Below are 27,664 nucleotides of genomic sequence, written 5' to 3'. Positions count from 1 at the left end.
GCTTCCTCCCTGGCTCATTTTACAGCAGCCAAAGTGATCTCAAAAGCATGAATTAGATCACAGACCCCCGCCCGCTCAGCGCCCCTCATCGCATCCCCTTCAGAGTGAGGCCCTCGCCCGCCTGCCCCACCGTGTGCCAAGTTCCGTGCGATTGGCCCTCGCTTCTCTGTCCCCTTCTTACATCCTCTTTGCTGCCCAGTGCCTGGGTGCTTTTCTGGTTCCAGAAGGTTCTGCACTTCTCCTGCCAGTACCTTTTGCTTAATGTCCCCTCCTCAGTCCCTCCCCTCTGTTCCTCCAGGCCTCTTGGTTCAGGCTGCAGGAGGCTTCCTCATCACCACTGCGGCTCCCTGTCCTCTCTGTCGCCTCGTCCCTTACTGAAGTGCTGTGGTCACTTGTAGGATGCCGTGTTCAGCACTGTATCACCCACACCTTGGCAGGCCTGGCGCACATTCAGTATGTAGCTTTTAATAATGGCGAAAAAAATGTGAATTCTAGAATTAAGTTTCAGGTTGCTGAATAGGGCAACTTGAAGTTCTAACAAAGATAATGATTTGTAGGTTAATAGATGCTGTCAATCAGTTTTTATTTCGGTAAACATCTGTAACATAAAGCTTATTATTGACTACTGTATGTGTTAGTTGATGGTTCTAAATTTGTCATTGCTGGACATTTGTTGGCATACTTGAGGGCTTTTCCCAGGGGCTTGAGAGTCAGACCACAAACCTGTGAAGAGTGGTCGGAACAGAGGTGCACAGTGTTTTTTAGAAGCGCTTCCAGTTCTCAGGATTTGGCTGTAAAGGAAGAACAAGTCCTTTGGAGACTAGTTGAGCAGCCCTAGAAGCCCAGGAGGAAGGACAGCCATGGCAGATGGTGGGGGTGTTGCCCCGGGGAGCTGGTGTCCAGGGGTCCTCTCTGATAGAGACAGTGCCTCTCTGATAGAGACAGTCACATACAGCCCTCCTGCAGCCAGTCCCCCCTGGCCACTCACTGCCAGGCCCTGTGCTTGCGGACCCAGCACCCGCCACTCTCTCCTGTTGATGAACCAGGACTTCCCACGGCCTTTCCGGGGTCGTTTGCTTCCCCGGGTACCTTGCGTAGGTGGAGCGAAGACACCAATAGACCTGAGCAGTGTCCCCTTTAGCAGTTAATTTTTTATCCTACATTATTAAATCAGTAGTTGATTTGTCCATTTCAACTGCCCATCCAAGAAGTGGGTCAGATTGCTCTTTGTAAATTCACAAAATGATTTTTGAGTTCAAGACTCCTGCCTGCCCGTGTGAACTCGGGGGCCTGGCCATCTGGACTCCCCTAGGTAGCCATGCCGTTTACCTCTTCACCACCCTCCTGGTTCCCCAGCTGCTCTTGTCCGTCCTTTAGAAAGCAGCTTTCTTGGGATGGAATCCACACGCCATCCACTCACCCTTGACAGTGTGCGAGTCAGTGCTGCTGGCCGAGCCACAGGCAGGCAGCAGTGGCCACAGTCAGTCTCAGGACGTTTTCATCACTCCCCGAAGAAACCCTGTGTCCCTCAGCACTTCCTCTTCCACTTGTCACTCCCAGAATTGGACAGTAGCGCCATACAGACAGTGTGCAGACTTGCCTGTGTGTTTCTGAATTTCTTAGCTCCCCTTTTATTACATCTCATTCTTTAGAGGAAGAACCACCCACTCTTAAGTACTAGAAACAGAGAAGACTTATCTTCCCTCAGCCAATGCACAGGCCCTGATCAGGCAGCCTCTGTGGGATCATGACTCTTGTTAGTAACTGTGTGACCCTTGGGCCTCAGTTTTCCCATCTTAAAATGGGGATGCAGCTAATATTTACAAGTTTGTGAGATTAAATAAGGGTAGGGCCTGGCACTTAGGACTATGTGAGTCTTTTATTCTTTTTTTCTTCTCTTTCCTTGAGAAGAAGTCTCCCTTTGTTGCCTAGGCTAGTCTCAATTCCTGGACTCAAGTGATCCTCCTGCCTCAGCTTCCCAAGTGGTGGGAATACAGTCATCTGCCACCATGTCCAGTTTATGATTATCTTTTAAATAAATTTCATCTTAGCCAGGTGCTATGAAGTACACCTGTAATCCCAGAGGCTTGGGAGGCGAGGCAGGAGGATTACAATTTCAAAGCCAGCCTCAGCAACTAAATGGCGCCTATGCAACTTAGTGAGACCCTGGGGATGTGGCTCAGTGATTAAGTGCCCCTAGATTCAATCCCTAATACCAAAATAAATAAATACATAAATTCATTTCAGCTTTAAAAATGAGTTGGTTTAAAGAAAAATAGTAAATATTTCAGATGGTAACCAGGTGTGAGAAGGTGGTGGAGATGATGCGGTAGGATAAAATGAGCCTGGCTCCTTTGCATGCTCATACGAGATCTTTTGCTGTAGGAATTTTACGTTTTGTTGGCCAAAAGAGGAAGAAGTCTCAGGCTGACGCTCGACTAAAGTAGCCAAGCGCACCCCACATCTTTGCACTGGTGCCGACAGTCGCCTCACAGGAGTCGGCCGCGTTGGCGTCCCCTCACTGTAGTGGACCTGCACCGGCGGTCAGCAGCCGTTCTCCTGTCACAGAACCATACTGCTGTGGTGGAGGTGGCAGAGGACAGCTTCGCTGCCAGCGTGTTTCCTTCATTATTCTTTCATTTACTAAGTGCTTGGACATTGGACCCGGCCGAGTCCCAGTTTCTAGGAAGCAGGCATGTCACACTTGATGTCCCCATATGTTCACAGCTGCCCTTGAGTCTCCATCTTTCTTCCCCTCCCCATCTTCTCCTGGCACTGTAGCCCGTGATAAAACTGACCTTCCCCTCAGCTTGGCTGTCAGCACCGCGGATACGGTCTGTTCGGAGACAGTGATGTGCTCCACATGCTTGGGGCAGGGCCAGGCCACAAGCCCTCAGCTTGTTGACCAAGGTGGGAGTGCCACCTGGCCGTCCGCCTGCTCCCTGCCCAGCTGAACAGAGCAGGGAGTGGGAAAGCCTCCTCTCAGATGCTTTCTGGCTTAGTCCTGTTCTTAACATGCGACCTCTGTCGTTATGGTTCAGCATGTTGCCATTTTTTCTGGCAGGGGGAAGGAAGAGGGAAGGACTAGAGGATTCCTTCAGCCGAATCGTCCCCTTTCCTAAAGAGAGGCCTGCTTGGAAGCCAGGATCGTTCCCAAGAACTTACGCTATCTCCTCAGTGGCCAGGACTTGGTCATGTGACCATCCTTTCCTGAAAGGAAGGCTGGGAAATATAGTCACATTTCTTTCCAAAATAAGATGAGGACCTGTTGGTTAGGAAGGGTGTGCTTAGGTAACTGGAGTGCCGGCCGCGGGGGTGCCCCTGCTGGCTAGAGAGGGAATGGCACCCAGGTGTCTCCTACCAGAACCTGTTCAAGGTGACCGTCCTGTTTTGCTTGGACACAGTGTGTGAAACACATGGTGCCTAATCAGCAGTGTCAAGGTGGTGACTTCCCCAGGGAACCAGCAGAACTAGTGTTTTTTAAGTGTACTCTCTGCACCGTTCAAGTATTTGAATTGATTTGGTTGTCAAACACTGTCATAGCATGCTTAAAACTTAAACACATGGACTTCTTAGTGTTAATACAGCATCCAGAAGGGCCCCTCCCGAGCCTGCAAGCCAGATGTGCCCACCAGCCACCACTTAATGGCCCCCGTCTCACTTGCTAGCACCTCTCATAAAAGGTATCGGTGTTTTTGATGCTGCATGGAAGCAAGGTGCCATGTAGAAGCTGCTTTGAGAAGGAGAATACAGATTAAAAAACAGCCTTTATTAAATCATAGTATCAGAGGATGTTGGAACTGGAAAGGAACTTAGTCATGTGTTTACCAAATCATGGTGTAGGGTGAGATGGTTTTAGGTGGTTCACAGGTGAACAGTTTTTAATAGTTACATGTTTATTTAAACCTGCATTTGGAAAACGTGATTGTACATCAAACTGTTACTTTGTGGATTTTTTTTGCATAAGGTGCGTTAATTTGAAGAGCACTGTTATATGGACCTCAGTGGTGCTTGATGCCGGGCGCAGTGGCACATGGTTGTAATCTGAGTAGCTCAGGAGGCTGAGGCAGGAGGATCGAAAGTTCAAAGCCAGCCTCAGCAAAAGCTAAGCAACTCTGTTGCTGTCTCTAAATAAGATACAAAATAGGTCTGGAGATGTGGCTCAGTGGTCAAGTGCCTCTAAGTTCAATCCTCTGTACCCTCACATCCAAAAAAAATCTTAAGTGGTGTGAGTGAATGTGGCAAGAACACGGGGTGGCATGAGAGGGACTGAAGTTCAGGGAACGCTAGTCCAATCTTAGTGTGGCTGTGGCCGGGGGTGGGGGTGGGGTTCCCCTGTTTCTTTTCAGTTCTTAGTGCCCCCTAAGAAAGGCGTGTGACATCGGCACCCCCGCGGTGCGCTGGGCCACTGAGCGTTAATTCTCTTCTGTTGGAGAGAAGACCCTGGCACCGCCCTCCGGGGCCTGGTGGACCAGCACAACTCTCTGAAATGGTAGCTGGACTGAAAGTCCTCCTCCAGGCCGATTGTAAAAGGTTGTTTGGGTTTTGTCTGTTCAAGGTGGTGGCCTTTTTCGTCAGTGAGATATTTTGTAAATCAGTAATATTCACTTTTTTCTTTTTGGTGGTGCTGGGGTTTCAGCCAAGGGCCTCGTACATGGCAGGCCAGCGCTGTACCCTGAGCCACATCCCTGCCCTAGTTACGTGGACTTCTAAAAGCCTAGACAAAGTGGTTTGCTTCATAAACTGTTTCCCAAGACTAATTTTCAAAAAAAAAAAGCTCTTGACCACTTTATATTACATTGTGTGCATGTATGAATGTTTAACAGGAGACCCCACTCGTTATGTTCAACTACAATGGACCAATTAAAAAATATGGGGGTGAAAAGAGGTGCCAAACTTCTTCCACTTAAATAGTTAACATTGTACAGAATGATTTTTTTACAATTTAGCAAATCCTCAACTCTTGTCTTGAAAATGCTACATTCTGGGCTTACGTATGTGGACGGCCCAGCAGCAGAAGGTGTGTGACTTACCAAGACTGTCCGGAGCCGAGGTGAAGGCTCTGTTTGGGGGGTGGTAGGGAGGCCCTGGGCCGACAGCTGGGACTCAGGAAGGAAGAGCGTATGGGCAGGGGTCTCAGCATTCGGGGAAGTGAAACTTAGAAGCAGAGCAGATGCTGCTGAGGATTTTGGAACTGGAGGGGATGTGTGCCTCGCCGTGGTGGGATCAGGCCCTCGGCAGAACTCACTAGCGCCCTTTGCCTGGTGACTTTAGAGGAACATTGCTGTAATCTCCTTTCTCCCTTCCTTTTTTTTTCTCTGGAAACACCCTCGCCTGTGCCTGTGTGTTTGGGCATGTGTAGGGACTGACGATGGAGCCCAGGAGGTGGTAAAGGACATCTTAGAAGATGTAGTCACCTCTGCTGTGAAAGGTAAGAACCAAGGAGCACCCGCCCTTCCTAGCACCTCATTCCTCCTGGAGGTCTGTGGGCCAGTGCTTCAGGGTGGTGGTTGCTCTTCCCTGTCCAGAAAACTCGCGAAGCTCTGGGAATGCTAGCCGCCCGCCCGCCCGCCCTCCTGCCTCTCACATGGGGTTCTCCGTGGCTTGCTCTCCGTGGAGTAGCTTGGTTCTGCTCACACTTGCACAGGATTCAGAGAACGCCATCTGATCGTGCTAGAGTCCCTACTCCCCTGGACACGCGAGCAGCACTCCCTGTGCCTACTAAGCCAGGTGCCCAGGCTCTTCTGGCCGGGGGTTGTGAGCCCACAATCCCTGTCCTTTGCTGCTAAATTTTCTCAGATAGAATCGATGTGTCCAGGGCACAGCCCACATGTCAGTGGGTACCGAGTGTGCCATGTTGTTAGGTTCCCTTCAGCATTCTCTGTCTCGGGTCCAGTTTCAGTGGTGTTACCTGTGCATAATTCAGAATGACAGGTTTTTGTTTTGTTTTTTGCCCCAAATCTCAGGTTTACTGGTATGTGTTGACTTGATTGCAATGACAATAAACCACTAGTTGGGTAAGAAATAAAAACATTTTAGTGAGTTGCAATCAGCATTTTTTTAGGTGAAAGGAAAAAAAAAATAGAGTAGAGATGGTGTGAGTACACCCCGGGTAGTGATGCTGAGTATTGTTTCATGTACTGTGTTTTGGTTATTTATGTGCATACATCTGCATTGGGACTCAGTTTTAAAAATTAGTGTCCTGTTTTTACTTATTTATTTAGCAGTGCTGGGCGCAGTGGCACATGCAACCCAGGGCCCCATACATGCTAAGCAAGTGCTGTACCCCAGAGCCACACCCCATGCTTTGGTCATGATATGGAATCCACTTGTCTAAGCCCTATCCTTTTATTAAATTAGGGTGCCACAAAGCTATTTATAGATTCCATATTCATTTAACTCCTTGTGGAAATATCTTTAAAATAGCACAGTTTTATTTCATACTCTTAAGTGTGTTTCTGGGTCTGCACAGGAAGTCATCATGAATCAGGATTTGTTCTCATTCGTTGCTATATCCCCCAACCCATGCCACAGCCCATCTCACCCAATAGGCACACGATAAATATTTGTTGAATGAATATATGCTTGGAAAACAGTTACTGAAGACTTGCTCATTAAGTTCTTTAGTGTTTCTCATATGTATAAAAAGCCAAATGATTCATTCCTCTTAGTTTCATTGTTCTGCTATTCACCAGATATACTTTCCTTGAGTAAATGATGAAATCTTTTTAAAATTCTTTCTGATTTCATATGGCTGCCAGGAAGTTTAGGCCTGTGTTTTTCTCTGTAAGGCTTTCTTCTCTGATTCCTGTATTAACAGTCTTTTAAAAAAATCTTTGCTTTTGGGGCTGGGGTTGTGGCTCAGTGGGGGAGCACTTGTCTGGCATGTGTGAGGCACTGGGTTTGATTCTCAGCACCACATAAAAATCAATGAAGGTCCACCAATGACTGATGAAATATTTTTTAAAAAATCGTTGCTTTTTATGTTTAGCTCTTTCTAGTCTTTTTCAGAAGTGGGCAGGGTGGGCACAATTTCAGAGGCTCCACCGGTGGGTTGTGATGCTGAGCCAGTGCATCACGCGTTGCTGTGGCCCTGGCGGTGAGGCTGTGGAGGACAGACTGGCACACCTCCCGGGCCCGGTGCCCTGCCATCATAGCTAGCAGGAGAGGCACAGGTCAAACGCAGCATCTGAGGGAGTGTGTATCTGGTGCAGGCAGCCTTTTGGGGTACCAGCTGATTGGCAATGACTTTTGCACTTGTCTTTTAAGAAGCAGCAGAAAAGCATGGTCTGACAGACCCCGACAGGGTCCTGGGTGAACTGGAGTGCCAGGAATGTGCCATCCCCCCTGCAGTTGATGAAAACTCACAGACCAATGGCATAGCAGATGACAGACAGTCCTTGTCGTCAGCGGATAACCTGGTAGGTTGGCTGTCAACCTGTTCAGAGGTTCCCGTTTTGTCCGTTTGTTTGTTCATTAGTTATTTAAAAGGGCAACTATTGCCCCTGAGCTCAAGCCATCTTCCTGCCTCTGTCTGCTGCAGACTGAGACTGTAGGTACACGCTCCCCTGCCCAGTTTGCATGTCCATTTTCAGTGTTTTTTTTTTTTTTTTTTGTGAAAGAAGCAAGCAGCTGGGCGCCATGGTGCACACCTATGATCCCAGTGACCCTGGAGGCTGAGGCAGGAGGCTTGCAAGTTCAAAGCCAGCCTCAGCAACCTAGTGAGACTTTGTCTCAAAACAGAAAGAACAAGGAAAGGCTGGGGATGTAGCTCAGTGGTAGAGCACCCCTGGTTTAATCAATCCCCAGTACCCCTGCCATGCACGCACGCACGCACGCGCGCGTGTGCGCGCACACACACACACACGTATGTAAAATAAGCAAGCTCTACTCAGTTATTAGTCTGATACTCTTCTTATTTGCAGGTTCAGTTCTTGTGATGTGTTAATGTTTGTTGTCTATGACATTGTTCTTAAACTTTTTTACTCACACTTTTAAGACCTTAAATTTCCTGCCATTTTTCTTTCTTTCTTTTTTTAAAAATATTTATTTTTAAGTTTTAGGTGGACATAATATCTTGTTTTAATTTTCGTTTTTAATCTTTATTTTATTTATTTATTTTTTGTCTGTGGTGCCGCGGATGGAGCCCAGTGCCTCGTGCATGCCGGGCGAGCGCGCTGCCACTGAGCCCCAGCCCACAATATCTTTATTTTACATTTATGTGGTGCCGCGGATGGAGCCCAGTGCCTCGTGCGTGCCGGGCGAGCGCGCTGCCACTGAGCCCCAGCCCCGCCCTCCTGCCATTTCTCTTCTTTCTCAAAATAATACACATTTGTTGTAGGAAAAAGAAAGAAAATACAGAAAAGAATCTAGTTCCTTCTGTTTTTTCCTCTCTGTGTTAGAAGGACTGGGCAAGTCAGTATCCTTCTAGACTTTTCTCCCTCTTGCATTTTATTTTCCTGCTTAAAGAGAATGATATAGTATACATGCTATTTTTAAAGCATTTTTTATTTTTTAGTTACAGGTGGACACAATACCTTTATTTCATTTTTATGTGGTGCTGAGCATTGAGCCCAGTGCCTCACACGTGCTAGGCAAGCGCTGTACCTCTGAGCCACAGCCCAGCCCTGTGCTATTTTTTGATCTGCTTTTGTTTCCTTTTTTGATGCTGGAATCAAACCCAGTGCCTCCTTCTTGCTAGGCTTGTCCTCGACCACAAAATGCTCTCTGGTAACTTGCTAAAAACTCAAAGTATGTTTTGAAGGTCCTTTCAGGCCCATAGATGTGTCTACCACATGACCATTACTTTTAAATAGCTTCATTTTCCCCTTAAAAATCGTGTATGTAAACATCCAGAACAGGAAGTGATGTGCTATGAGCTTTTCTGTTCTTTGCACCATTGTTTCTCAGTTGTTTTCGTAATTGCACCCTTCCTGCCCCTAGGAACCTTCTTAGATATTTCTCCTAATCATTATCCCCCACTATGAAATTTTGATGCAGTCAGTAAGTTGGATGCCTGTGTGTACTGTACATTTTAACCCTCCCCCCAAGACCTATCTTTCCCCTTGGAGTGTATCATTTCCCATGAATGCCCTCAAGGACACACATAAATCCCACACAGGACCTCGTGTCTGATACACTAGCTTGACTTGCTTTGTAAAGAATAAATGAAAGAAAGTTAGAAACCTCTTTGTGTGTATGTGGTATTCAGGATGAAACCCAGGGCTTCACGCATGCTTGGCAAATGCTCTACCACTGACCACATCCCCAGCTCAAGAGATAGGAACTAAGGCTTTTGATACTTACCACCAAATTAGTCTTCTGGGAAGATACTATTCAAATCCCTACTTATCCATACCCATTTTCTCATTCTTTTATTAAAACCGAGCTATAACATTTGTTCACTTCTTTACTGATTTGATAGGAGAAAAATCCTGCCTTGATATTGGTAGTAAAGTTGTTTAGGTTCATTTGTCATTTGCATTTCTTGGTAAATTTGCATATTTGTGTTTTGATTTGTTTTGGTTTTGAATGCTTTGCATTTGAGAGGAGTGTTTGCATATTTCCTTAAAGAAATTTGAAGAGCTTTTATATGTGAAGGATACTAATCCTTATTATGTGTGTCTACTTTTAATTTGTAAATGTAGCTTACTCTTTTTGATAGTTTGTTAAAATGCCATATGAGTTTTCTTTTTATCTTGCAACACTATTAGAAAACTTTTCTCACCCAAGCTAATATAATTGACTGTATTTTAGATTTTTTGATAAACTTTTGATCACTTCTTTTTAACCATCCATGTCAACTTTCCGAAGGATAAGAAACAAGGTTTAGAGCTGCTCCGATGACTCCCCCAGCACCTATTTTGCCATATTTTAACCTCCCCTAATACCCCTTCACCTCCCTTTTGACTAATATAGGAGTTTAAATTTTCATGCGACAGTTTCATTCTCCCTTTCTTTTCTTGATTCCACCTTAGGAGGCAGATGTGCAAGGGCACCACGTGGCCGCCAGGTTCTCTCACATCCTGCAGAAGGATGCCTTCTTGGTGTTTCGCTCCCTGTGCAAGCTGTCCATGAAGCCCCTTGGGGAAGGCCCCCCAGACCCCAAGTAAGTGCACAGCAGTTGTCCATGTCGGTGCCTGGGGTCCAGGATCGCAGGCTCTGTGCCTGTCCTTCCTGGCTTCCCACAAGTCCATGGCTCCGCACGCAGCTCCTCAGGCCCTGCCGCCCTGCCCTGCCCTCCTTTCCTGTTGAATCATCTGTCTCCACTAACCAAGATTTTGCCTAGTTTTTTTTTTCTTGGTTTTTATCTTTAAAACAATCAGTATATTGGGGCTGGGGTTGTGGCTCAGAAGTAGAGTGCTCGCTTGGCATGTATGGGGCACTGGGTTCGATCCTCAGCACCACATGAAAATAAAGGTACTGCGTCCACCTACAACTAAAAAATAAATATTAAAAAAACCCAATCAGTATATAGAAGATATACCTTCTTTTTAACTTACTAATAGATTGTGGGGGAGCGGGTACTGGAAATTGAACCTAGGAGTGCTTTGCCACTGAGCTAAGTCCCCAGTCCCCTTTTTTTTTTTTTTTTGAGACAGGGTCTTACCAAGGTGCTAAGGCTGGTTTTGAACAGAATCTTCCTGCCTCAGCCTCCTGAATTGCCATTATTACAGATCACAGGTGTGTACCACACCTGGCCTAATTTAATCTTCTGATGGGGATATGGAGGAACAGAGTGCTTGTAGAATATGTGCCCTGCCCTGTTTGGAAACTTGTGTTTCATGGATAAAGATTTAAGCACCAGATTCAACCCAGGGAAGCCAAATGATTCTCTGTAGTGAATACACAAGCCTCAGGGCGTGCCTGCTGTGAGGTGAAGGGTGCAGAGGCTGGCCAGAGAGAGCTCCTCCATAGGAGTGGCGGACTAGGCTCAATTCCCAGGACCCCCAGGAACTATCAATTCCCAGGATCTATCAGCAAGTAAAAAAAGAAGGTACATCTTCTATATACCAACTATTTTTAAGTTACAAACCAAGAATCAGCCTGCAGGATTGATTAAGTGAAATGAGATGGATGTTGCCCTGAGCACAGGCCCTTGCACTTTATAGTCACAGTTATTAGTGCCGTTATTAGTACTGCTCATTAAGAATCCTCAGCTCTCTTATTATGAGTGCTGCTGGCTGGGTGCTGTGGCACACGCCTGTAATCCCAGCAGCTGGGGAGGCTGAGGCAGGAGGATTGCAAATTCAAAGCCAGCCTCAGTAAAAGTGAGGCTTTAAGCAACTCAGTGATACCCTGTCCCTAAATAAAATACAAAATAGGGCTAGGGATGTGGCTCAGTGGTCAAGTGCCCGGAGTTCAATCCCTGGTACCAAAACAAAACGAAAGAATGCTTTTAGGGGCTGGGGCTCGGTGGTAGAGCGCTGGCCTACCATGTGTCAGGCACTGGGTTCGGTCCCCAGCACATAAAAATAAATAAATAAAGGTATTGGGTCCATTATAACTTTAAAAAAAAAAATTAAAATAGAATGCTGCTGGTATGGTGACAAATGTTAGGAACATTTCTTACCATAACATTCTTACCAGATTTTTCCATTTCTTACCATCCCTGATCTCAGGGGAGGGGTGGAAGGAGGCTTGTGAGGCTGGTGGAGAGAACAGCATCCTCCTGGGTGAAGAGAGTGGAGGGTGTCGAGGTCTCTACCTCTCACAGATGATGCGAGGTACTGACTGCGTGCAGCTCGTCAGCTGCAGAGCTGGCTCTCCAGACGCACTGGTCACTCACTTTGCTCCTGTTCCTCTGCCTGTTCTCTGTTAGGAGACAAAAGAATAGGAATTGGCCACTTTTGTTCCCAAAGGGCCTGCAGGTGCCAGGAGCCCCCACCTCTGCCCTGTGCCCTGTGCCCTCTGCCCTCTGCCCTCCCTCTCCTGACGTTCAGGTGCGGTGGCTAACTTAACCCGCAGCCTCACAAGGTCCTGCACACAGTGGAGGAGCAGGCAGGGCCTCCCAGGAGACACCTGGAACAGTTCCTCTTCTAGAGCTGTCATTGTTTTCCACTCTCTTTGCCAGATCCCACGAGCTGCGGTCCAAGGTGGTTTCCCTGCAGCTGCTCTTGTCCGTGTTGCAGAACGCCGGTCCCGTCTTCAGGACACACGAGATGTTCATCAATGCGATCAAGCAGTATCTCTGTGTGGCCTTGTCCAAAAACGGCGTCTCTTCAGTGCCTGATGTCTTTGAGCTCTCTCTCGCCATTTTTCTTACTCTTCTTTCAAACTTTAAAATGCACTTGAAAATGCAGATAGAGGTACGGACTCCAAGTTCATTTTTTCTTACTTGATGACATTTGTGCCAGATGAGAAACCCACCAGCACTAAAGTTATACAGTCTATGTGCTGGCACTCGGGAGAGGAATTTTTGAATCAGTGAGAGAATATCTTTCACTCATAACAGTTCTGCCCCCAACTCTTGTGCACCATCCATTTTGATCAGAGGTTTAAGGTGTGTGGCTTGTGTGCTGGGCTCAGTCCCTCCATCTGTTTGTTCTGTGGATCATTTGAAATAATTTGAATGAGTTGCCAAATTGAGAAATCATATTTTACACAAAAATCCACATTTCTGGTTTCTCTCAAAAAATCAGGAACACAGATGGTCCTGGGTTTGCATGTGGCAGTTCTGGGCGGGAGCCTAGCATTGTCCGCTTCCCAACAGGGCCTGGCCCTGTGAGCTGCCCCCCTGGTCAGGCCAGGGTTCCCAGGCTCTTGAGCAGGAAGTGTGTGCCTCTTGTCTCTGTGCAGGCCACCTTCCGTACAGGATCAGGGTGTTTGACTCCTAACCCAAACTGTTAATTAGCATCCTCCTTTGTCTCCATGTTGTTTAGGTTTTTTTCAAAGAGATTTTCCTGAACATTCTAGAAACGTCCACAAGTTCTTTTGAGCACAGGTGGATGGTCATTCAGACCCTGACGAGGATCTGTGCAGGTACGCTCCCGGAGGCTTCTTCCTTTAGAGCACTCAGAGCCACTTCCAAAGCCAGACCAAGACCGTGACCCGCTCTGCGGAGCTTTAAGAGGTGCTGGGAGGGTCCTTCCCTAAAAGGCCACTTTGGCCTGATGAGAGCCCACTTGCTCCTCTTTTAAAGAATGACTGGCTCAGTCCATTTTCTTTTTCTTTTTTCTTTTTTTTTTTAAATGAGGTAACTTTTTTTTATAGCTTTATTTTATTCATTTATTTTTATGTGGTGTGGAGGATTGAACCCAGGCCCTCTCACGGGTTAGGCAGGTGCTCTACCGCTGAGCCCCAGCCCCAGCTCAGGCCATTTTCCCAAGACTTTCTGGTATTGACACTACAAGTCCTGTGTCCCAGAAACCCCCTAATCCCGGCACACTGGGACACCTGGCCATCGTACCTGCAAGTTGTTGTGTGGCCAACCGTGACTGGGTGTGAGGTAAATTTGGAATGCCTTACGCCACGCAGTTAGGTATGGGACTTCAAACTAAGCATCGCACTTGTCGGCCATCTAACCTAACTGCGCTCCATAGTGACTCTAGGGGCATGGGTAGGGCAGTTATAGGTAGGGCAGTTATTAGCCCCTTCCTTTTTTGTTTCTGCCCTGCTGGGGGTCGAATCCAAGGTCTCCGTGTTCTAGGCAGGTACTGAACCACTTCCTGAGCCCCATTAGCCCTGCTTTTTTTGTGGGAGACTGAACCCGGGGGCATTTTACCACTGAGCCACATCTTCTGCCCTTTTTGTTTTTTATTTTGAGACAGGACTTGCTAAATTGCTTAGGGCCTTGTTAAATTGTTGAAGCAGGCCTCCTTCCTCAGCCTCCCGAGTCACTGGGATTACAGGCATGTGCCATCATGCCTGGCGTAGCTCCTTTTCTGAAGAGGAAATTCAACCTTGGATTGCTGGGACCAACTGCTGAGGTTTTGGTTAGCGTAGAGGCAGGCCTGAAACCACCCCGTCCCAGTACTTCTGCTGTGTCTTTCCTGAATAAGGCTTAGCCACCTGATCAGTTCTCGGAAAATTTTTTGGCAAAGAAGTCTTGTTTAAACAATAAGAAAGTGTAACTGCTATTTGTCTTTGATCAGAATTCTGATACTCGTATGTTATTTTCCAAGATGCCCAGTGTGTTGTGGATATTTATGTCAACTATGACTGTGACCTAAATGCTGCTAACATTTTCGAGCGTCTAGTGAATGATTTATCCAAAATTGCTCAGGGAAGAAGTGGCCATGAATTGGGAATGACCCCTCTGCAGGTAAGATACATTCTCTCATTTCACGCAACACTTACTGAGCACCACCACACCAGGCACTGGCGGGGAGTGAGGGGACGGGGAGATGGGGGGACATGGCGTGAACAGCACGGAGCTCACATGAGCACGCACGCAGCTCCTGCTGTCGTGGGGTTACTGCGAGGAAGGCAGTCAGCCAGAGGGGACAAGCTCTGCAGAGAGCAATAAGCAGGACCATCGAGAAGAAGCACTGGACATGGGGGTTGGAATAAGTGAAGGGGTCATCAAGTGGTGTCCCTGAGAAGGTGACACTGACCTGAGACCCCCAATCACCTTCCAGCAGTAGTGTGGAGAGCAGGACCCCAGCCTGTGTATGGGAGAGGAGACTGCCTGTTGGTAGGAAGTTGCCATATTATTGAAGTGCCATCGAGGAAAGGGGTCCTTAGAGCCCCTGATCGTGGGTTCACGGGGTCTTTGCACCCTGGAATGGGGCACAGGATTCTGGCTTTTTTCTTGAATAAGGTCATAATTTTTATCAGACTGACAGATCTGTGCTGCCTCTAATGTGGTTATGAATCTAAAATGTGCCTTTTTTTAAAAAAAGATAATCTATAACCTGTAATTTTTTATTTAAAAAATACTACTTATTTTTAAAAATCAGTGTTTTCGGGGGGTGGGGCTGGGGTTGTGGCTCAGTGGTAGAGTGCTCACCTAGCATGTGCGAGCCCTGAGTTCGATCCTTAGCACCACATATAAATAAATGAATTAAATAAAGATATTGTATCCATCTAAGAAATAAATATTTTTTTAAAAAATCGGTGTTTTCATTGTAGTGTGAACCTTAAAGGAGAACACATCTACAAGTTTTTAGGGGATAAATTCTGTTCAAAATAACTCCCTTGCTGCATAATTCCAGGTTTTTTTCTCTCTTTTCAGGGTTATGGTTTAAAACCCTGTTACTTAAAGTTTTCAGGTTTGTCTTTTAATTCCACAAGCAATGAATGAGAATTTTCTTATTTTTTTTCAAATATGTTTTAGTTGTAGATGGACACAATACCTCAATTTATTTATTTTCATATGGTGCTAAGGGTTGAATCCTGTGCCTCACATGTGTTAGGTGAGCGCTCTACCACTGAGCCCCAGCTCTAGCCCTGAGAACTTTCTTTTCTTTTTTAAAGATTTTTTTCTTTTAGTTGTTGATAGACCTTTATTATTTATTTATATGCGGTGCTGAGAATCAAACCCAGTGCCTCACACGTGCCAAGCAAGTGCACTACTGCTGAGCCCCAGCCCCAGCCACTCCCACCCCCCAGAACTCTCTCTTAAACTTTGTTGACCTTAGGACAGCGCGCAGCTGGTGTTGTACTGGGATGTTCGCAATGAACACCTGGGGAGAGGCCAGGTGCTGATGTGACTTAACATGTATTGTACCCTGTTGCCTTTCCCTGGGTTTCATCCTTCAGTACTGATACCGCTGATTCTCTGAGGTGTGAGCCCCTGGACGCCTGTTCTTGGCTTGCCTGCACCTCTGTGCTGTGTCACTTTTGTTCTGTAGGAGCTGAGTCTGAGGAAAAAAGGCCTGGAGTGCCTTGTGTCCATTCTCAAGTGCATGGTGGAGTGGAGCAAGGACCTGTACGTGAATCCCAACCACCAGGCCAGCCTCGGTGAGAGCCCCCGCCTGCCTCCTCCTGCAGGGTCGGGTCGGTGGTCCTGGAACCAGGCACACACTCTGCAGCTCACACCCGTGGTGTTTTAAAGGTTTTGCTGTTTCATGGGACTGGAGTGTTGGAGGAGCAGTGTGACGCTTTTGTTCCTCTTGGCTGGTAGCTTCCCTTCCCTCAGTGATTCCAGGTCCTTTATGACAGGCCAGGTTCTCCTGTGAGTGTGTCTGTCTCTGTGACTTTCTATTCTATTCTGTTGACTTGTTCGTTCTTGCACGGACGCCACGCTTTCTAAATTGTCCGAGCTGTGTCAGTCTGGATGCCTGGGGGAGCGGGGCCTGTCCTGCTCTCTATTGACTGTTCACATCCTCTTACTTTTTTGTGTGAAGTTTTGAATTTGTTCTTCAGGTTCCATGAAAAACGTTTCTGATGGTCTAAGGTCCGTGCTGTGATCCTAGAGCAGAGATTGTTCGACGTGGGCTGGGGGACCCTGCCCAGTACTTGTGGGGCCATGGCTGTACCCCACCTGCTCACCTGGTGTCCTCTGTTTCTACGTCACTGCAGGTCAGGAGAGGCTCACAGATCAGGAAATGGGGGATGGCAAAGGCCTGGACATGGCCAGAAGGAGCAGTGTGACGTCCATGGAGTCCACGGTGTCCTCTGGGACCCAGACAACTGTTCAGGATGACCCAGAGCAGTTCGAGGTCATCAAGCAACAGAAGGAAATTATCGAACATGGCATCGAGCTGTGAGTGTGGCTGCCGCTCTGGCAACCCCCTTTAGCCTTGTCACCACCACCTGAATCACACCAGGCTTCCTGGTGACCTCACTCCCGCTAAGTCCCCTGAGCCACACCCTGGGCTCTTGGTCCTCAGACACCTCCATCTGTTTCGCCACCGAGCCCTCCTTGGAATGCTGGGCTCTTGACCCCTCAGATGAGGCAGAGTTCCCCCTCAGAGAGGCCTCGGACCACACCTTCTAAACAAGCCCTGAGGCCCCCTTTGTGTCTTTCAGACTCGCCACTTTGCACTGACACAAACCTCACTCTTTAGTGCAAGGCCAGGTAAAAAGTTAGTTTACATTAGCAAACTTTGCCTTCCTTTAATAGGAAACATAAAGCAACAGTATCTAGATTATATATTTCTTTTTTTTTTTTAGACAGAGAGAGAGAGAGAATTTTTTAATCTTTATTTTTTAGTTTTTGGTGGGCGCAACATCTTTGTATGTGGTGCTGAGGATCGAACCCGGGCTGCACGCATGCCAGGCGAGCGTGCTACCACTTGAGCCACATCCCCAGCCCCTAGATTATATATTTCTTAAGGAAAGGAAAATCAAAAATAAAAGAAGAACAAAGAAAAGGAAATCCCAAAGTGGATAGTCTGCGTTATCGCGGTGAATCTCAGGGAGGGATCCAGCCTCCTTCTGTCTGTCTGCTTTACCACCCGAGGCACATGATTGTCATCTTCAGGGTTGCCTCATGGATAAGGGTGACTGCTGGAGCACTAGCCTTCACACATACATTCCAGAGAGGAAGAAGGGAGGAAGGGCCAAAGGAGCGGCCTTGGTCAGCTTCATTTAAGGAGACTTCCCAGAAGTACTGACACCATTTCTACTTCTATCTGGCTTGAACTTCCATGTTCCATGTCTAGGGAGCCAGGGAGATGCAGGTTTTCTTCCACTGAACAGCTAGAGTCCTGTTACTGGTGAAGAAGGGGAGAATGGTGGTGGGGTGACAGCCATCAGACTCTGTTGTCGCTCAGTCAGAAGCGAAGTTGGAGTTTGGAAAAGCTACTGGGCCGCACAGGACCTTGCTAACTTATATATGATGACTTGTTCACGGTGATGTGTGTAATTACTCCAGGTACCAGCTCTGTCTGTGCTCTGGGTTTTGAAATAAGCCTCCTGTGTCCCATCTCTTCTTGAAACAGCTTCAACAAGAAACCCAAGAGGGGCATCCAGTTTCTCCAGGAGCAGGGCATGCTGGGAACGACGGTGGAAGACATCGCCCAGTTCCTGCATCAGGAGGAGCGCCTGGATTCTGTGAGTCTGGGGCTGTGCGCTTGCAGGAGTTTCTGCTTTGTGCTTCTGCGCCCTCCTAGCCGGAACCTCAGGACGAGCTGACGCTGCCTGTGGTCCGCTGGGCCCACCTTCCACCAGTGTCGCACATGTTCCTCGTCACAGCCGTGAGAGGAAACGAGCCGCCCAGCAGGCGGTGGCTTATTTGGTGGAACTGTCAGAAATGTCCCTTAGCTGGCCCCATCTGCCCCTGCCCCTCTCGTGAGGCAGCCCAGTGAGGGCTCCCCGCACTGTTGAGTCTCTTGCCCGTCCTCCTCGTCCTCCCTCCACGGCAGCAGCCCGGGTCTGGAAGCAGGAGGCAGTTCAGCCTGTTGTGGACATTCAGGCCCTGGTCCCGGGGGCAGTGTCCTCTGCTGTGGGTTCTTATTTGAAGTGAGCGAGTGTGTTCTGCGTGTTTCAGACCCAGGTGGGCGATTTTCTGGGAGACGGCACGAGGTTCAACAAGGAGGTGATGTACGCCTACGTGGACCAGCTGGACTTCTGTGAGAAGGAGTTCGTCTCTGCCCTGCGGACGTTCCTGGAAGGTTTCCGCCTCCCTGGGGAAGCCCAGAAGATTGACCGGCTGATGGAGAAGTTTGCTGCTAGATACATAGAGTGCAACCAGGGGTGAGCCCCCCTCCAGCCTGGCGCCTCAGCTTTTTGCCTCAGGACACGAGTCTTGATCTGCTTGGGGTGTGGGTTTAATCTTTCTAAGTCTGTGCCAAGCAACTAAGGTTTCTGTTCACTGCGGACCTGGCTTTGTGCTCAGGGATTGTCTCACAGCAGCCTTGTTCGTGTCCCCATTCTGTTGACAAGGAGATTGGGGAACAGGGGGGTTAAGTATCTCACCTGAGATGACACAGCTAAAGCCCAGGCTATTAACTACTTCACTGTTTTTTGTTTGGTTTGGTTTGGTTTGGTTTGGGTACCAGGGATTGGTACCAGGGGCATTGTACCACTGAGCCACACCTTTATATTTTTATTTTGAGACAGGGTCTCACTAAATTGTTGAGGTTGGCCTCGAACTTGTGGTCATCCTGCCTCCTGAACTGGCCACCCTAGTTTAAAAAGTATAATTTTGTGAGTTGAGAGGAGGTAATTGGGTGCTTCTTTTCTAATCAAGAATAGCTCCCTGATTTAATGTATGGACTAGATCTGAAGGTTTTGGGTTTGTTTGGTTGCTTACTGATCAACTAGCTATAGAAATAGCTGAGTAACTTCAACCCCCACAAGTATGTGATTGCATCTTGAGTTCTGTTTGGTGCATGGCTGTCTTGCATGCCCTGCACCTGGTCAGTGGCAAGCCTGGGTGGCCTCCTGTTTTATAGATGAGCTACCTGTCAAAAACTAACCAGCTAGTGAGCAGCCGGGCTGAGCCTGGGTGTGTCCTAACTCAGAGGTGCGTGCTCTTCCCACCACTCCTGGAGTGGACGTCTGAACACACTGGCTTACGTGAGGATGATGAGGAATTATTCAGTGGGAACATTCTGATAATAATTTTGCCTCTCAATTCCATTTTCACGTTAATTGGTCCCCTCCTCTGAGTGTGTGGCCACCTGTCCTCAGGAGATGACCTGAGCAGCGAAGGTGGCATCTGGTTCACTTTACTGTGAAGGCCTAATTGTATGGACCTGGAAGCCTTGCTCTGTTATCCCTGCTCCAAGTGTGTGCCCTAGTTGTGTCTCATTGTGCATCCTTGACACCCCTCCTTTTCCTATTGGGGCAGTTAGGACAGACCAGTTTTGCTGGCCACATGTTATAGGAGGCTACACATCAGCTTCTTTGTGTCTTTCTCTTATTGTGTAAGGCAAAAAAAGCATGGCCCGGGGTGTTCTGCAAAGGTGGTTTTTTGTTTTGTTTTGTTTTTGTTTTTTAATTTGCGCCAGGCATGGTGGCCCTGTAATCCCAGTGGCTGAGGAGGCTGAGGCAGGAAGATTGAGAGTTCACAGCCAGCCTCAGCAACTTAGCCAGGCCTAAGCAACTTAGTGAGACCCTGTCTCAGAACAAAAAATAAAAAGGCCTGGGAGGGGCTGGGGTCATAGCTCAGTGGTAGAGCACTCGCCTCGCATGTGTGAGGCACTGGGTTCGATCTTCTCAACACCACGTAAAAATAAATAAGTACAAGCATTGTGTGCATCTACAACAAAATTTAAAAAGCAGGGGTCTCGAAACATTCTCAGAGACCTCCCAGGTTCAATCCCCAGAACCAAAAACAATAATAATAATAATAATAATAAAATAACATTGAAGCAACTTCAAAGAAGCCTAGACTCTAACTAAGACATATCCTTAGTTAGCTGTTTCCATGCTGGGTGATGGTGAAAGCATGGCTACTGTCACACACTAGGCTCCAGGTGGAGCACGGGCCGCCTCCAGTGAGCACTGTGCCTTCCAGAAGCATCTGTGCCACTGTCCTTTACATGAGGCTCTTTCCTTGCAGGCAGACTCTGTTTGCTAGTGCCGACACGGCGTACGTCCTGGCCTACTCCATCATCATGCTCACGACAGACTTGCACAGCCCTCAGGTATTCGCTCCAGGGCCCGGGTTCTGTGGCAGATAAGGAGGAGGTTTGGGCTAACGAATTTTGGGGGGAGGGACTTTGTATTATTTGGGGGCAACTGAATATTTTTTAAATGGTCTTTATATTCTTTAAAATTTCAGGTAAAAAATAAAATGACAAAAGAACAGTATATTAAAATGAATCGGGGTATTAATGATAGTAAAGATCTACCAGAAGAATATCTCTCCAGCATCTACGAAGAGATAGAAGGCAAGAAAATTGCAATGAAAGAAACAAAAGAGCACACCATGGCGACCAAATCCACCAAGCAGAGTAAGGTCCAATGGCAACAGGGCCCCTACGCTAGCTCTGCGGGGTGTCAGGGTTGTGGTTAATTAGGTTGGTGGTGAATTAATTTGCATATTAAGTATCTGAGTAGGAAGTGTGATTAATTATTATAATTATGATTATGTTGGTTCTTTCATAATATCACTATCTCACTAAGTTTTGATTAGGAACAAAAGGGAATTTAAAATAAGTAATCAGGGAACTTAATTACCTTCCAAAAACATATTCCTTAAAACTTAGCTTTAATTTCAGTGGTGATTGTGCCATACTTGATTAGAATTTGATTAATCAGGGACCTGTGAAGCTGTCAGTTTTTCTGAGTGGCAGTGGAGTTCAGGGTGGGGAGTGCAGGGTGGAGAGTGCAGGCCTTGGACCTGTGCTGCTGGATCAAGTCCTAGTAATGGCTGGCTGGTGTCTGTGTAGGAGGGATTCTTGAACTCCATAGACATTCAGCAGAGAATGGGGTCTTTGGTTAATTAGTGGTGTCTATGTGACCTTGAGCAAGTCTCCCAACTTCTCTGGCTTGTTTTTTCCCAACTGTAAAGTGGTGATAATATCCATAAGGCCCATGAGACGGAGCGATTGCTGTGCACCTTTTAAGTGGCTCCTGGCATGGGCAGTCCCCAGCCAGCTGCCGCTCACGCTCAGGCTTCTTCACAGATGTGGCCAGTGAGAAGCAGCGGCGGCTGCTCTATAACTTGGAGATGGAGCAGATGGCTAAAACGGCCAAAGCGCTGATGGAGGCCGTGAGCCACGCCAAAGCCCCCTTCACCAGCGCCACACACTTGGACCACGTCCGGCCCATGTTCAAAGTGAGTGTTCTGAGGGGTTAGGCGAGTCTGGCTAGACCCAGTGCTGGACTTGTCCAGCTGGAAGGTGACCTGCAGGACCCCAGTGTTAAGGAGATGGCAGGAGGAAAGGCCCAGTTGGGGTGCTTCTTGTCTGAGCAGGAACTAACGCAACTCTCTGGCGTTGTCCTTTGGTGATGCTGGGAAAGCTCCAGCACCACACTGGACTCTGCCATCAGACCATCTGGCTTTGAGTTCTGGCTTTGTCACTTTGTCACTGTATTGCCTTGGCCAGTTGACTCCCCCTCCCCGTTCATCATCTGTAAAATGGGGACATATAGGATTGCTGTGAGGGCAGCCAGGGAGGGGGTTGAGTGAATTAATGAATAGTTATTTGGGCTGTAGAGGAAAGGACAGTGTTATGGGGACATCTCACCTCAGTGGCCTCAGTTTATCAGATGAGTTTAGGTGAAAGAAAGAGACAGTAGATGAAATCTGTATGTTAAATATATCTTTAAAAGATACATGTTCTGCCTACATAGCACATAATTTTTTATAAGTTTTTATAAAAACTGTTACTGTCCTGTTAGGTAATTAATTCTGGACTTCCATGACCTTATTTCTAAGGAATTCATTTGAAAGTTGGAGAAAAAAGTAAAGTCTAGATAATTTGAAGTGGGAGCCTTTCAGTAAACTCAGTTTATAGTCCATATGTCTCTTGCAGGTTTTATTTTGCACCATTGGTAATGGCTGGCTGGTGTCTGCGTGAGGAGGGATTCTTGAACTCCATAGACATTCAGCAGGGAATGGGGTCTTTGGTTAATTAGTGGTGTCTGCCATATACCCAGGAGGGGCAGTGGTGCTCATCCTTCCTTTTGAATCGAGTGTTCAGTAACTAGCAAGCCTGTAGTGATAGGAGGGACTGCCTTACCTTGGGAGGGGGATAGATTGAAATCTAAATAGCAGTGAACCTGATTCCCCAGATCTCCCCCTAACCTACAACATGTCCTGCAAGAACACTTCCCACGCTGACATTCTGGCTATTATTGACACCTGCCTTCTCTGGTAGCTGGTGTGGACGCCGCTGCTGGCAGCCTACAGCATTGGACTGCAGAACTGTGACGACACTGAAGTGGCCTCCCTGTGTTTGGAAGGCATCCGCTGTGCCATCCGAATTGCCTGCATCTTTGGGATGCAGGTGAGTGGAGTGTGTGTGCGCTCTGTTCCTGTAAGTCAGCAAAAGCCAGACACTGTCGGAAACTTCTCGGTGAGCCAGCATCTTAGCACACTCTGGCTTCTTCCCGTCACTCTGTGTTGACCACAACCCCATCAGGGGAGGATGCTGGAGATTTAGATCAAAGCCTTTTTTTTTTTTTCCTTCAGTGCTGAGGATTGAACTCGGGCACTCTGCCACTGAGTCGCATCCCCAGCCCTATTTTAAATTGTATTTAGAGACAGGGTCTCACTGAGTTGCTTAGCACCCTGCTTTTACTGAGGCTGGATTTGAACTCACGATCCTCCTGCCTCAGCCTCCCAAGCTATTGGGATTACAGGGTGTGCCACCACACCCAGCCTAGATCAAAACTTTTTTTAACCATGAATAGGACCCAGGCTACTTGATGCCTGACTTACTGCCTTGGTTCTTAAAATACGTTTATTCTGAGGGGTGTAGCTAAATGGTAGAATGCATTGCCAGTATGCATTTGACCTTGGGTTCAGGCCCCAACACCTCCTGCAAAATTGCTTTTTCCTCTTAAAATCCATTTTTATTATAATTTCCCATTTTTTTTCTCTGGCAAAACATAGTTGAATGCAAAGTGAATGTCCGTAAATCTTTTTGGAATCTTAAAAAGTTCAGTGAAGAGATGAAATACAATTCTAAAGCTGTTATGGAAGTTGTCATAGAAGGTTGTCAGTCCTTTGCATTACTTTCTAAGTCAGTAATAGTTTTACCCATTTGTTTGAAACAAACAAATAAAACCCAGTCTTCTATTCCTCTTCATTTTACAGTTAGGTTTTTTATTGTGCCAGGCTTTGAAGTCAGTCATGGTTTCAAACCCAGCTCTGGTGCTTCTCTGGCCCTGTGCCTGGCCCAGCTAACTTGTAAGACATTGCTCATATCCTTACTTGTACACTTGAGAAAATGAACTGCCTCACAGGATTGTTGTAGATACTAGAATTTATATATTGGCTCTTGGCCTTCAACAAATCTTGGAACACAGGACAGGTCAATGTGCTTGAGGTCAGGTGGATTGAGCTAGTTCTCAGGCATGTGGCAGTGCCCGGGGAGCCTCAGGGGTGTCCAGTAGCAGGACACCAGCACGGATGGTGTGCTGATGTGCAGAAGGCCTGCTGTGTGCCTGTGGACATTCCTTCAGCCCAGCCCCGAAGACGGGAAGGTGGCTGCACTGGGCTGGACTCGGGTTCTCCTGGGTTTCTTGCAGCTGGAACGAGATGCCTACGTTCAGGCCCTGGCTCGCTTCTCCCTGCTGACGGCCAGCTCCAGCATCACAGAGATGAAGCAAAAAAACATCGACACCATAAAGACACTTATTACAGTGGCTCACACGGACGGCAACTACCTCGGGAACTCTTGGCACGAGGTGGGTCTTTTGCCTTTCCCAGGGTTGCTTCCTCCGGGTGTGTTCCATTTTTTCCTGAGAGCAAGCCTAACTTCCTCGTGAATCTGAAAGATGGCCAGGAAGATGGTTAACAATGCCCTCTTACACTTAACGCAGGGAAGAATGAGCAACTAGGGTGCAATGCCAAGAAGTGGTGAGTGCTCAGGAGACCTTTACATAGGACCAGGGGGTGGTGATGGGAGCGGGGTCAGGAGAGCCAGGAAGCTCTCTCCCGGGCTGATTTGGGAATCCACGGGTAGGCACTCCATGTAAGGAATGGCAGGAGCAAAGGCCCTGGGTGGGACCAGCGGTGGCAAGGTAAAGAGTCCTGTGCAGGCCAGGGAGGCTGGTGTGTTGTGGATGGCGGGGCAGCGGATGGCGTGGGGGCGGGGCAGACTACGTGGACGGGTGGAATCCTCTGCTCCACTCAGATTGTTTCCTCTGTTAAATCCGTGCCAAGTTATATAAACTTCAGTATGGCGGAATCCTAGCATACCAACTTGGCTGCATTGGTCTCTTGTTTTTAATAATTAGAAAGAAGTAGCGTACTGGTGGTCCGTCTTCTCAGGACACTTGCCGCAGCTTGGCCAGTCCTTTTGCCCTCTAGGGGAAACACCCTCAGCCCTCAATTTGCTCTTACGTGGAAGGCGCTGGGTTCAGAGAATGCCTGGATGGCTGGCGTAGGTAGCAGCGCCCTTCCAGCCTGCGCCCTGCATGGTGGGAGCTCATGTCTTCACTGCCCTTTCCTCAGATCTTGAAATGCATCAGCCAGCTGGAGCTCGCTCAGCTGATAGGAACCGGGGTGAAGACCCGCTACCTGTCTGGGACTGGGCGCGAAAGAGAAGGGAGCCTGAAAGGCCACGTGTTGGCAGGAGAAGAGTTCATGGGCCTCGGCCTCGGTAAGACAGCAAGCCCCACGGCTGGCCGCCACAGACTTGCAAGCTAACCGGCATGAAGCCCTTCTTGTCTCGTCAGGACTGTCCTGTAAACCGTCTCTTCCTTATGCGCCCGCTGACAGCATGTCTGTGAACGCAGGTGGACATGCTGCCTCAGCTCCTGATTGTGCTTGGTTGTTGAGTAAAGTGTCTATTTTACCAAAATCCGCAGGGTGCATTACTGTTCTTTTTATTCCTGTAACATCCCGGGAGGAAGCCTTCGTGCTTTCTGAAGCCCACGCCAGTTTCTGGTGTGAGAGGCCACACCTGTGGGTCTCTAGAACTTGGAGAGTAGATCCCGCATCTCATCAAGTTCCTGGGGGCTTTGTTAAACAGGGTGCTAGCTCAAGTGGAGTTATTTCTGGCTCCACAGTGGGTTGAGAGATTCTTCTGTCAGTGATGTACAGAATAACAGATGGTCAAGTTCTGAGCACTCAGCTTCTATGTATATATGAGAGAGTGTGTGTATAACTTTTTTTCTTTTTTTTGGTGCTGGGGTTTGAACCCAGGGCCTTGTGCATGCGAGGCAGGCACTCTATCAACTGAGCTATATCCCCTGCCCCTCTGTTTATATTTTAACTCGGTTAATCCTCTTAACAACCCAGTGGCATTGGAAGTCTTATCCTCCCTGTTTTGTGATTGAGAAAACTGAAGCCCAGGGTGAGTGACTTGAGCAAGGTCACACGGCAGGGAAGTAGCAGAGGCAGGGTTCAAGCCTCGCCATCCAAATGCAGGGAAGAGGCTGCTAGAGCCTGTGTGTGTGTGGCTGATAAGAAGATGAGAGTAATTTGTCTTCACTGTACCTTCACCCTCTCCCAGTCCTGGGGATTGAACCCACACATGCTAGGTGAGCACACCACCAGCCCCTCTCCACTTATTTTGAGACAGGTGCTTGCTAAACTGCTTAGGCTGGCCCTGAACTTGCAATCCTGCCTCGGGCTGCAGAGCACAGGGGTTGGAGCAGCACAAGTCAGCAGATAAAAGCCTGGGCTCTCGGGAAGCGAGGGTGTGACAGACCTACTCTCAGGGTGCTTGTGAGGGTGGCTGCACTGACACTAGAGCACTCCAGGCATCCAGCAGATGGGAGCCATTGCGGGTTCCGGAGCTCTGCGCGAGTGTTGAATCTATTTGGTTTTCTTAAACATGGGCCTTCAATACTATAAAAAGGTAAAATACTGTAGAGACTGGGAGGTGGCTGGTACCAAACAAGAGAGCTTGTAAATAAGGGCGTGTTTTAAATACCAAAACATGTGTGATTGTATTCTGTCATCAGTGGGTTTTTGTTTTTGCCTGTGGAACCTTCTCATTTCTGCCCCTTGTCTCTGCATGTTGATGCAAAGGATACTTTGTTGTAAATCCGTGCCTCTTTGAAGTTTGCTAATTTTGTGCATCGTGTTCCAGGCAACTTGGTGAGTGGTGGCGTGGATAAAAGACAGATGGCCAGCTTCCAGGAGTCTGTGGGTGAGACCAGCTCACAGAGTGTGGTTGTCGCCGTGGACAGGTAATGATTCTCTTCTCTAGTAAGGCTGGACTACCCCGTGATTTGAATGGGGTCCTCTGTGTAGTGACTGGGTATGATGACTCCTAATTTGTTGGCTATGCTGTTGGCTCTAGAAAGACAAAAGATGGCGGGGCTGGGGTTGTAGCTCAGAGGTAGAGCACTTGCCTGACATGTGTGAGGCACTGGGTTCCATCCCAGGAACCACATGAAAATAAACAAATAAAGGTATTGTGTCCATCCTACACCTACAAAAATATTTTTAAAAAAGATGGTACACATGACCCAACAATCAGTAACTGTCACCTTGCTTCAAATTTTGACCTTGAATTGCATTGTGCCTTTTTAAAAAATTATAATTTTAACATTGTAACATCACAAATGAGCTTTTGCTCATACTGATGTTTAAATTACCATGTTTTCTTAGTGGAAGTTACTTTTTAAAAATCTCAGAAGAGTTTGGGATTGAAAGCATACTCATGAGTGAAAATTGGCCCAAGTTTGAGTTTCCATGAATTCTTCCTCAAAGCCTTTCCACTATTTGTTTACTTGAAACTTGGCCTAACAATCCAGGAGAGATATAGGTATTCTTATTTGAAGATACTTGTGATGTTCAAGTGCTTAATAAAATAGGGATTTCCTTAAAATCAACAAACTCCTAAAAATTACATTGAATGAATATCAAAGGAACCACTGCTTATCCTGTTTAATGACCTCTACCAGGACATTAAATATAGTTAGTTCTGGGGTGTTAGCAGTACAGATTTTTAAAATAATTTGGATTATTCTTGGAATAATCTTTTACTGTTATAAACTTTTGTCTGCTTAATCACCTTGTTCCAGTTGCTTCTTTGCTTTTTTTTCAACAAAGATATTGTCTGTGGCATAATTTTGACAGTTTTCCCCCAATCCTATTTCAATTTAGACTTACAGAACAACAACAAAAAAAAAAATCAATTTTTATGAGTCAGGGTCTCACTGCGTTGCCCAGGCTGGCCTTGGGCTCAGTCAGCCTCCT

At 47.4% G+C, this 27,664-nt stretch overlaps 1 protein-coding gene across 3 annotated transcripts in view; it reads left to right on the top strand.

Moving 5' to 3' along the window:
- Positions 1-27,664, top strand: part of Arfgef2 (ARF guanine nucleotide exchange factor 2) — an 88,253-nt gene that overhangs the window by 26,471 nt on the left and 34,118 nt on the right. For 2 of the 3 annotated variants that reach the window (XM_026390930.2, XM_026390927.2), the window contains exons 7-23: positions 5,363-5,431; positions 7,270-7,421; positions 9,978-10,108; positions 12,074-12,308; positions 12,882-12,981; positions 14,124-14,263; positions 15,795-15,903; positions 16,465-16,648; positions 17,829-17,940; positions 18,377-18,582; positions 20,396-20,480; positions 20,618-20,789; positions 21,465-21,616; positions 22,662-22,790; positions 24,037-24,195; positions 24,965-25,112; positions 26,550-26,649. In XM_026390930.2, the coding sequence (XP_026246715.1) occupies positions 5,363-5,431; positions 7,270-7,421; positions 9,978-10,108; positions 12,074-12,308; positions 12,882-12,981; positions 14,124-14,263; positions 15,795-15,903; positions 16,465-16,648; positions 17,829-17,940; positions 18,377-18,582; positions 20,396-20,480; positions 20,618-20,789; positions 21,465-21,616; positions 22,662-22,790; positions 24,037-24,195; positions 24,965-25,112; positions 26,550-26,649 (2,383 nt within the window). The remainder of the gene's footprint in view (positions 1-5,362; positions 5,432-7,269; positions 7,422-9,977; positions 10,109-12,073; positions 12,309-12,881; positions 12,982-14,123; positions 14,264-15,794; positions 15,904-16,464; positions 16,649-17,828; positions 17,941-18,376; positions 18,583-20,395; positions 20,481-20,617; positions 20,790-21,464; positions 21,617-22,661; positions 22,791-24,036; positions 24,196-24,964; positions 25,113-26,549; positions 26,650-27,664) is intronic. The other variant, XM_026390929.2, reaches the window with a different exon arrangement.

The sequence above is a fragment of the Urocitellus parryii genome, chromosome 6 (genome assembly GCF_045843805.1).
Source record: "Urocitellus parryii isolate mUroPar1 chromosome 6, mUroPar1.hap1, whole genome shotgun sequence".
In the NCBI taxonomy this organism is placed as follows: Eukaryota; Metazoa; Chordata; class Mammalia; order Rodentia; family Sciuridae; genus Urocitellus; species Urocitellus parryii.
This window is presented reverse-complemented; position numbering and strand designations above follow the sequence as displayed.